The sequence below is a fragment of the Limulus polyphemus genome, unplaced genomic scaffold (assembly GCF_000517525.1).
Source record: "Limulus polyphemus unplaced genomic scaffold, Limulus_polyphemus-2.1.2 Scaffold924, whole genome shotgun sequence".
Lineage (NCBI taxonomy): Eukaryota > Metazoa > Arthropoda > Merostomata > Xiphosura > Limulidae > Limulus > Limulus polyphemus.
Genome location: NW_013666534.1, coordinates 97,933 through 108,273, shown reverse-complemented (window position 1 = coordinate 108,273; position 10,341 = coordinate 97,933). Strand labels below are relative to the sequence as shown.

The following is a 10,341-nucleotide window of genomic DNA, read 5'->3' as shown; positions in this document are numbered from 1 at the left end:
TACTTGTTAAGTCTGACATATCACTGAATTGAAACAACAGCTCTTTCAATAATTATATTCTGATAAATATTATTAGTTTCCATGATAAAATAGGACATACTAAATACAATACATAATGTATATATATATATATATATATATATATATTTCAACAGGTCCTGCAAACAAATGTAGAGTTTATATTTTTAATAAATTTGTTGCAAGGTGCAATAAATGTTAAAGTATACTTAGCATAAAATGTCCAAAAGCTGAAAGCCTATAAACTATTTATGATATTTAAAAATAATTAGCTTCAATTGTAAGTAACATTTTTCTTTGTGCTCACATATTTCTACAGATTTTTATACCTTTGGCTTTAAATGTAGCTCTAAAACCTGATGCCTAATGAGAAATTAATCTTCGTAGGGAAAGGTAAAAAATAATTACAAGAGAAAATTTTTCTTTTGAATAGAGTAACAATTATTATCCTAGTTAATACATTTTTATTTCTTCAGGTCCTAAAGGAGAACCAGGTACCACAGGCATCTCTGGGTTTCCAGGTCTTCCAGGTACACCAGGTGTAAAAGGAGAACGAGGTGACGTAGGAGAAATAGGTCTAATAGGACCAAAAGGATATCGAGGATTTAGTGTAGATGGCCAGAAAGGTGAACGTGGTGAAGTTGGATATGCAGGGGATCCAGGTGTGTATAATTTATAATAGATTCTTCTGTATTTGGCAAGTCATTCAAACTCAAAATTTTTAAATTTTGTAAATATATAATGTTAATTTACTAAAATATTTTAAATTCTGTAAACAAATTAATTTACATGTTAATTGCTCAAACTTGTTTCCTGTCTTATATTGAACTAGCAATAAGTTATTTCTACATAACATTTAATAGGTCATTATATATTTTCTTTGCTTAATATCCATCTTAGTCAAGAATGTGAACCAAAATAAGTAAACTAAAATAGGTTTTAATGACTGCAGAGCCTTGTCAAGATCACACGTCATGTGAAATAAGGGAGTTTTACCAAACATTTCAATCTAAATATTCATGTGATATGTAGCATTAAGTCAATCAAATTTAAACTTTACATGCATAAATTACATTATTATTATTGAAAATTCTAGCTTTATTTGACTTTTTATTTCTGTAGGTCGTTTTGTGATTGGTCCAAAGGGTGAATCTGGTAATCCTGGAGTTCCTGGTTTGATTGGTCCACCTGGAGATGATGGATTACCAGGTGTTAGTACTCCTGGTCAGCGAGGTAACCCTGGGCCTCCAGTAAGTTCTATATTTCAAAAATGATTCATTTGAGCATCTTGGAAATATTTTTTATCTTATTTTTGGGGGGGAATAGATGTGTGGTTATTTTAAGGTTAAACCTAGCACAAAGTTATTTGATTTCTTCAATAACTAGTAACTCAAGAACATAGTATGTGTAGTATATGGAAGTTATATGACATAGGTAGAGTGATAAAGACAAGACACAGTGCTGAAATTGAATATTAACACTTATTTATTGAAGATAAAAAGCTGATTGTTCAGTGGTAGAGATCTATAATGACTCTTGACTTCTTTATGCCAGTAACAAATCTGTTCTCTCTAAAGATATAAAAGAATATACCTTGAAAGCACCAAACTAAATGCACAAAGAACCTTCTATCTGTATATAACCAATCATAAAACTGAATTGTAGGATTCCAGGAGTACTTCTGTTTTATACGAAAGTCATCTGTGGTCAAGGTAAAATGGGATACATCAAAACTATCTCATGAAACATCTGATAAATTCCTCAACTTTTTTCAGTTACAGAAAGTAATACCTTGGGCTGATCAATTTTTTTGTTTTCCAGAATAGAAAATAGAAAAATTAAAATGTTTTGCAGACATGAGAATGTAGGTGAGTATGGTATGTAGTATTTGCATTCTGCAGATTTACTATGTGAAAAATGGTTGAGTCCCATCGACTGATAAGGGGTATTTTGATTTTTAAACCACTTAAGTTGTTGAATTTTAGTGATGCTTCTATTAGAGTACCTGACTCTAAACTATGTAAATTTATCTTGTTGAATAAACATCTCTATGCTAATTACATATTTTCATGTATTCTGTAGTGTGATTTTCTGGATATTACAATAAAAATGTAAATGATTTTATCTACAGGGATTTGATGGCCTGTTAGGTCAGAAAGGCAGGAGAGGTGATCGAGGAGTTGATGGAATCACAGGTTTTCCTGGACCACGAGGGCTAAGAGGAGATGATGGTTTTCCCGGTGAGCCTGGTGTACCAGGATATGTTGGACCAGATGGTATGTTCAGGTTTCTTGTTCATGTTCATAATTATACTAATTAAAGTACAATATTGTAGCACACAGCCTTTGCTCATCAACTAATTTTTTATACTGTGTCTTAACCATCAGGTTATATATAATGTAACAGAATATTATAGAATAGACTGTAACATAGAATAGAGTGCAAACATACTGAACAGGAAAATTTATCAGTAAAATTATCTTTTCATTGCATATTTGATTTATACTTTGTCTCTTTACTGTAAGTTTAAGGAGAGGAGAAAAGGCATGTTCCCTCTATTTCTCCACTTTAATCCATCTCTGATATATGAAACAAACCTTATAAACACTATACTATTTTCCTTGCTTTTGTAATAGTTCAGACCTAGGTCCTGGCAATAAATATTCTTAGATGGTGATGCCAAAGCTATATACTTTAACACTTTCGTTTCAGAACGATGTTAATGTCCTCATCATTCTAAAAACATTATTGTCTAGTTAAGAGTGAAGTGGTGAAATGTATTTGCTAATTTTTTTGAAGTAGCAACCACCTCTAATTCATCAAATCACACATAATAAATAGGCATGTCAAAAACATCAAATTATATAGACTGAATAGGCATACAAGGAAAAGCATTCCTGCTGACTATTTCTACCATAGAAAACTTCGTGTTTTTTTTTTTGCAAATTCCCATTTATTTTAGTAGAATGTAAAACAATTAGATGTAGACTTTTGGAAAGTTTTAATAAAATCAAATTTTACTTTATTCTATTAACATATATTAGGTTTACAGGATACTATAAAATGTTGGGCTTCAATTATCAAGTTAATTGGTGCCAATATAAATTGTCAAGTCATAACATTTTGCTCTTATTTAGAATTTTACTGTTTTGTTAGTGATAACTGAAGATCCATTGAGTAGACAGGACTAGCATTATCAAATAGGCAACTGCCTTGAAGAGAAAAATGGAGGGACTGTAAAATGAAAATAACAATGTTTATAATATCACCTGTATTATATAATTTTCCCTAATTTGGGACTTCTTCCTCAGGTGGACAATGGGAGGCAGAGTGTTCAGTTTCCTATTTTTTGTAGTCCCTGTGGGACAACTGTAAGTCTATAGATTTACAACTCTAAAGTTCAGGGTTTGATTCCCCATGGTAGACACAGCAGATAGCCCACTGTTGTTTTGCTTTAAAACAAACAAGTGTATTTTACAGGGAGTGTGCAGAATAAAAGTATTCCAAAAATTTGTAACTAGAAATTTATATAGACTCTGAAAACTAGGCCATTGTAGTATGTAGGCTGGACATGTGCTCAGTAAACTACAATTTGTTTTTCAGAAGGTACACAGACTAAAAGTATTCTCAAAAATTACTTTTAAATTTGTGAAAAATTGAAGATACCTAAAAAAATTACATCTAAAGCAGTGGTAACTTAAAGTAATTAAACAATGAACTTAAAAAAAATAGGGCTGATGGAAGACACCAATTTTGTAGTGCTCATTATGAGATAAAGAAAGCAGAAAATGACAGATTGGAAAACTAGAAGAACTCTTTTTTTTCAAGCTTTTACAATGAAACACATTACTATTAGAACTTCAAACTAAACCCCCTGCCACGATGAGTTTTTTTTTTACTATTAGAAAAAGTTAAGAAACTACTACTGCTAAAAAATAGTGAAAAGTGTTAGAACTTCCTACTATTCTGTCTCAGTAATTTTATAAACTACAGCTTCTCATGATAAAGACAATTTTAAAAAGGTAAAGCAGACAGAAAAAAATAATTACATATATATATTTAGTTTGGATGATTTTGTTTACATGGCCAAAATATACTCTAAGGCTTAATAGTTGTTGGCCCCATGTTCAAACTTTTCTAAATAAAACTTTTTATTCTCTTTGTATAGTTTTTGATATATAATCATTTTAAGTATGGAATTATGTATATTATCATCATTTAAAAGTAATAGTGTAATATGTAGAAAGCCAGTCTGTTAACAAAAACAAAACTTTTCTTAAATCTTTGCTCCAAGATGTTGTGCTTCTATGCTAACAGTCTTTCATCACATATTTATTGAATATATATATAAAAATGTTCAATATTGTACATTTGTATACATGTAATTATTTGTTGCAGAAATTTTAAATTTAAGGTAAATACACATTCAAACTTATTAAATTCCTTTATTTGATTCTTGGAAAATATATTTTCATATTCTTTAGAAACTAGTACCTTATCATTTTGGAATTCTCTTCAGTTATTCTTTTTGTCATTCAATGTAATATTTTATTTGTTTGAAATCCTAGTTTGATTTGAAGAAAAATAATTTTTATAAACTTATATTACTTATCAACTTAACAGCAATTATAATAAATAAAGATTACTTCTGATTTTTCCACTTCAAAGTGCAAAGTAAGATTTAATACATAATTCTACAAAAAGCTATACATATTGTTTGTATTTGTTATGTAGGTGACAAGGGCGAGAGTGGTGACAATGTTCCACCCCCATTGATACATGAGCGACCCAGAGGATTCCCAGGAGATCGAGGTCTTAAAGGGCCAAAAGGAATTACAGGCTATCCTGGAAGCATTGGTCTTCCTGGTCTGGATGGTGACCGTGGAATTCCAGGTGAACCTGGACCTCCAGGTCCTACTGGAAGACCTGGTCCTCAAGGCCCAAAAGGGGAAAATGGACTTCGTGGAAATAATGGTAAGTTTCTCTTCAACTTATTATTTTATTCAATAGAAAATCCTATTTTAAATGAACTGAAAATTATAAACTGTCTTAGAATATGGTTTCTCAAATGGTTAAATGATTTCTGAGAGAGATTATAAGTGGTTGTTCATGGTTAAACCTAGCGCACAGTTTCCTGATCTCTACAGCAAATAGTGTTTTCAGGTCTTAGTATAAGGAAGGACAAGTGTAGTGATTTGTAATGATGGAATAAAAGAGACAAGACACAATGTCGAAGTTAGGTTAAAAATTAATCTCTTTATTTGCTGGATAATAACTAAATGAGTTTGGCTAGCTTAGTTAGTCCTAAATATGTATTTCAAGCTGATGATGCCAAAAAATCTGTATAATAAAAATAAATAAAAATAAAAGTAATGACATTTGATAGCTTAACTAGCAGAGATGCGAATGGTAGAAATATCATTTATTTGTTTTCTGGGACATTTATGCTGAATTCCTGAAGGTTAGCAGAAAGTAATGGTCATTTGGATTTCTTGTTGCTAATTTGCAGATGGAAATGACTGGCAAAAATCAATGGAAAGTATCAGGAATTGATATTAGAAAGATTTCAAAATTAAAAAACTAGTCTTCAGCTAGTGAGAGTGGGGCAAGCTCCACCCTTAGTCTCCAGTATTAATTATTTTATTTTAAGTTGTTTATTACTAATAAATTCAAGTGAATTTTTTATGTTGTTTGTCTTTTTTTGTAAGTGAAAATAATCTTATGTGTGGACTTTTTTACAGTGGAATTTGAAGTTTTAGAATTGCTTCTAGAAAAGAAATTAACTTAGTTTTCTCTTTATAGCTCTCTGTTTCTGTAGAAGTAAGCTCTATTAATTCTTCAGTAATTATCAACTCTTCTATCTCTGTAGAAACATCTGTTTTAGCTTAAAGCAAATCCTCATTTATGTACAAATAAATCAGTTCCTCCGTTCTTCAAGGAAATTCTGTGTGTTTTGTTCCAGTTTTAAAAGACTCATAGTAAAAAGAAGAAACTATATTTTGGAGATTTAATAAATATCTACTACTATTATGTAAAAAAATTTACTTAAGTAATCAACTAAATCTCCTCTTCTTTTTACTAGGAGTAGAAGGTTTTCCAGGTTCTCGTGGCCAACCTGGAGATCCAGGACAGCGTGGACCTCCAGGATCCCCTGCACCATCTCGTGGGTACTATTATACTCGTCACAGCCAGTCAGTAGAAATACCTCAATGTCCAAGAGGTACGACACCAATGTGGAATGGTTATTCCCTCCTCTATATTATGGGAAATGAAAGAGCTCATGGACAGGATTTAGGTGAGTATATCTTCTAAGTTTTAGAAAAAATCTATAATTTTAGTTGTATATTCACTATCCATCAGGAATATTGTAGTTGTATGAAAATATGATTATATTTGTGAAGTATTTTTTTTTTTATAATTCAGAAATTATTAAGACTTTAATGAGAAGTTCATGATAGTTTATGTAGATGGACTAGCAAGAAAATTTTAAGCCTCAAACTTATAGCAGGGTATGTTTGAAATTAAGGTTGTTTGTTTAGATCCATACCGCTCATGCTGTGAGATTTTTTATTTGTATTCAAATGCTGATGCAAAATACTTATAATAGATTTCACAAAACTCAAATAATGTAGGTTGAAATATTCTGTATTCACAAACTCATGATTTAGTCACACAAATGAAACCTTTAAAATTTTTTTTTTTCTTAGGTGGTCCTGGTAGTTGTTTGAGAAGGTTTTCAACAATGCCATTTATGTTTTGTAACCTTAATAATGTTTGTAATTTGGCATCTCGTAATGACTATAGTTACTGGTTAAGCACACCTGAACCAATGCCCATGATGATGACTCCTATTGTTGGAAGAGATATTCAGCGATATATCAGTCGATGTGTTGTTTGTGAATCTTCAACCCAGGTAGGTACAGCAACTTGAGAATCACATTTTTTAGAATGAGATATTAAAAGATACACCTGTCACTTCATTATTTATGAATGCATAACATTGGAAGCACAAAAACATGGTTTAAACTGCTGTAAGAGAAAAATAATTAACTGGTTAATTTTTATGTCAAAAGACCTCAAGAAAACTAAGTGGGTGCTTAGTACACAGAAACATGAAAAAACTTGAATGCAGAATAAGATTGCTACATGAACATACAACATTTTTAACAACCTAATTATGAAAACAAACGGGACTTTTTTTTATCTTATCATTTAAGATGGGAAAACAAAAATCAAGTGTGGTACAAGTCAGGTGTTAAATTGTTCAGACTTTTAACAAGTTGACTGTGATCATTCTGCTTGAGTTCTGGACCAGTAGATTTTGAAGTGAAGACATAAATTTAAGAAATACAGAGGGTTGAATATGTTATATTAATACAAATTCAAACATGCAATTCAACACATCATGTTACAACCACAGCTAATTTAAAGTTTTGATGGAATAACATGTATTAGAACTACATTTTGACATTTTTTGGCATTTCATAAGTAGTGTGATGTCACCATAAATTCATTTCTTTTGGTAAGGGTATGTAACAGCCCTTTCTGAAACAAATCAGTCAAATCTTAGAGATGTATTCAGATCAGATTAGACTCTAAAGTCATTTTGATATAACATACTCATCCTCTCTAATGTAAAAAACAATGGAATTTGAAATGCAAGTATTATTATATAAAAATTCTTTTTCTTCTAAGAGTTACTAATTTTGTGAAGAAATCACTGATTTTCACAGGATTTGTGTTAATAGTGTAAACTTTTTTATGTTTTGCAGATACTAGGAAAAGTTTTCAGAAAAGAAATTTATTTCTGTCTCAATTAGATTAGAGAAAAAAAATGTTCAGGAGATTAGTTATTGACCTTTTAAAACTGATTGACATCTTGTAACCTGTTGGTTCTAAATATTTAGGGGAAACAGAAGAACTTAGAAATTACATAACTAATTATCTATTTCATTATCTAAGTATTTAAATATCATAATATATAATGGTTTTATCTTTATTCAGGTTATTGCTGTTCATAGTCAAACTATGGAAATACCTGACTGTCCTACTGGATGGGATGGACTCTGGATTGGTTACAGTTTCTTCATGGTAAATTAGGCTACTGTGTATAGATTAAAATTGTAAGAGTATAGGTTTCATGTTTTAAGTTATTTCTCTAACCAAAAAACTGTATTTTTCCTCATATCCTTTTCGAAAAAATGATTTAAAATTATTCTTTTTCTTATAGAAACTCTTATATGAAGCAACTTTTTTCCTCCACAATTGTATGAAAATTCAAATTTTCTAAACTTCAAAGTTAACATACAGAAACATATTTGAAGTTTGTTGTACATCTTTAACCTGCTAATAACAAACACGTCTTCATTCATCAGAATATTGACTACTTAAAGCAGTTCTTTTCTTATGAATATAGGTTGAAAACTTTTTTCTTCTTTTTTAGAATACAGATGCAGGTGCAGAAGGAAGTGGTCAGCCACTGTGGTCCCCCGGTTCTTGTCTGGAAGATTTTCGACCCAATCCTTTCATTGAGTGTCAAGGCCATGGACGATGCAATTACTACACTACAGCCTACAGTTTCTGGCTTGCAACTATTGAAAGAAATGCTGACTTCCGAGTTCCAGATTCCCAAACTCTGAAAGCAGGAGATCTTCGCTCCAGAATCTCCAGGTGTAAAGTTTGTATACGGAGACTGTCAGGAGGAAATAATGACAAAGAAATTTTCCTCCCAATTTCATCGTAGTAGTTTTAACATTCTATAATTCCTTGACAGCTTTATTCCAGCATGTTCTTTAAGAGCTACTTTAGCAAGGAACACTTAAGATATGTTTACTTTCTTTTTCGAAAATAATAAAAAAATAATTCAAATAGACAGTAATATAAAATGTTGACTTTGAACCATACAACCGAATTTCTAAGTTCACAAGTATAAAACTCGTTGCTTGTGACATTCATTTGATATGTTTTATCGTTTATATTGACATACCTAGAAGGATCTTATCTTATTGTACCTTGCTGTTTTGTTATTGTGTGTAATAAAAATCATGGTGCTTTATAACATTCACTGCCAAGACAAGCAGATTTACATACATATAAAGTTTTGTGTATAATACTATTGGATCTGTGTTATATTTGTTTCATCTCGGTGGTTCTTTAGCTTCATGAAGTATTTAGTTAGAGGAAATTGGTTAATGAAATGTCAATATATTAGAACTAAAATATTATGTTTTATGGAATGTAATTGCTTTTAATTTTAAATGTAAAAAAATATGGTTGAAAGCAAGAACACTGCCAGAGTGTCTCATAATGGCTTAGACATCTTGTCTTGTTTACATAAAATGCCAGATTTGAAGTATTTCTATTAATGATTTTTTTTTATTCTGAATTTATATTTTCCATTTAAAATGGCCACTGTGTGATGACCATAATAGGTTAAAAAATGATGTTTTATAATAAGTGTTTTGTGACAGAAATGTGTTTTATTGCTTTTATTATTTAAAGCTTAAAATCGATGTAAGTGCTAGCTTGAATAAATATCAAAATTCAGGATTTATAAACTGTTTATACCCTTTTTAGTACGTTTATGTTACTTGTTGAATTTTAAATGAATATAACAAAATTTAGAATATTCACATTTTAAAACTTTTCTTTTGCCCTTTATACAATGATTTCAAATAAACAAAATTTATAATAGGAGGATAGAACAAGTGTATTCTATAGACTCTTCAAGTTATAGTATGTAATGTACTTGATAAATGAAGATTCACCAGTGTTTTTCTTTCTTTTTGGTTTGTTTTTAAGAACAAAGGTATGGGCTATGTGCACTGTGTCTACCTTGGGGAATTGAACCTCAGATTTTAGGTCCAGGAGAATTTTTTTTTTTTACTTAGTTTTGCAAATAGCTACAAGATAATTTTTTTCATCACATCACAGGTTTTGCTAACTTCAATACTTTTTTTTTATTATCAAAAACAGATACAGGTCTAACAGTAAAGTTGTTTTAACTTTAATGTAAAGTGAAGAAATCCTAGTTTTAACTCTAATGCTGGCAGGGATAATATGAGAATCATTTCTACAACTAGACTACAAGATACAGGTCACAGTTTTAACATTGAAATATTTTTAACTCTGCAGATGACAGGGATGCAGGCCCGCCGACAGGGGGGGGGGGCAACTGCCCGGGGTCCCTGGCGAATGAAACCTGGTTATGGGTAAAGCATCTTTAGGCTATATCATCATATAATGACAAAAACCATAGTTTTTGGCTTTTCTTTGCATATAGACGTTTGATATGTTGAGAACGATTGAGATGATAATTTGAGT

General features: G+C 30.8%; 1 protein-coding gene across 1 annotated transcript in view; it reads left to right on the top strand.

Annotated features, from left to right (window-relative positions):
* The window catches only part of LOC106461267 (collagen alpha-1(IV) chain-like), a 132,522-nt gene extending 122,942 nt beyond the window's left edge, over nucleotides 1-9,580 (top strand). The window contains exons 32-39 of the mRNA XM_022388133.1: nucleotides 495-680; nucleotides 1,141-1,268; nucleotides 2,150-2,294; nucleotides 4,753-4,992; nucleotides 6,101-6,313; nucleotides 6,726-6,931; nucleotides 8,023-8,109; nucleotides 8,462-9,580. Of these exons, the coding sequence (XP_022243841.1) occupies nucleotides 495-680; nucleotides 1,141-1,268; nucleotides 2,150-2,294; nucleotides 4,753-4,992; nucleotides 6,101-6,313; nucleotides 6,726-6,931; nucleotides 8,023-8,109; nucleotides 8,462-8,761 (1,505 nt within the window). The 3' untranslated portion in view covers nucleotides 8,762-9,580. The remainder of the gene's footprint in view (nucleotides 1-494; nucleotides 681-1,140; nucleotides 1,269-2,149; nucleotides 2,295-4,752; nucleotides 4,993-6,100; nucleotides 6,314-6,725; nucleotides 6,932-8,022; nucleotides 8,110-8,461) is intronic.
* Nucleotides 9,581-10,341: the final 761 nt, after the last annotated feature.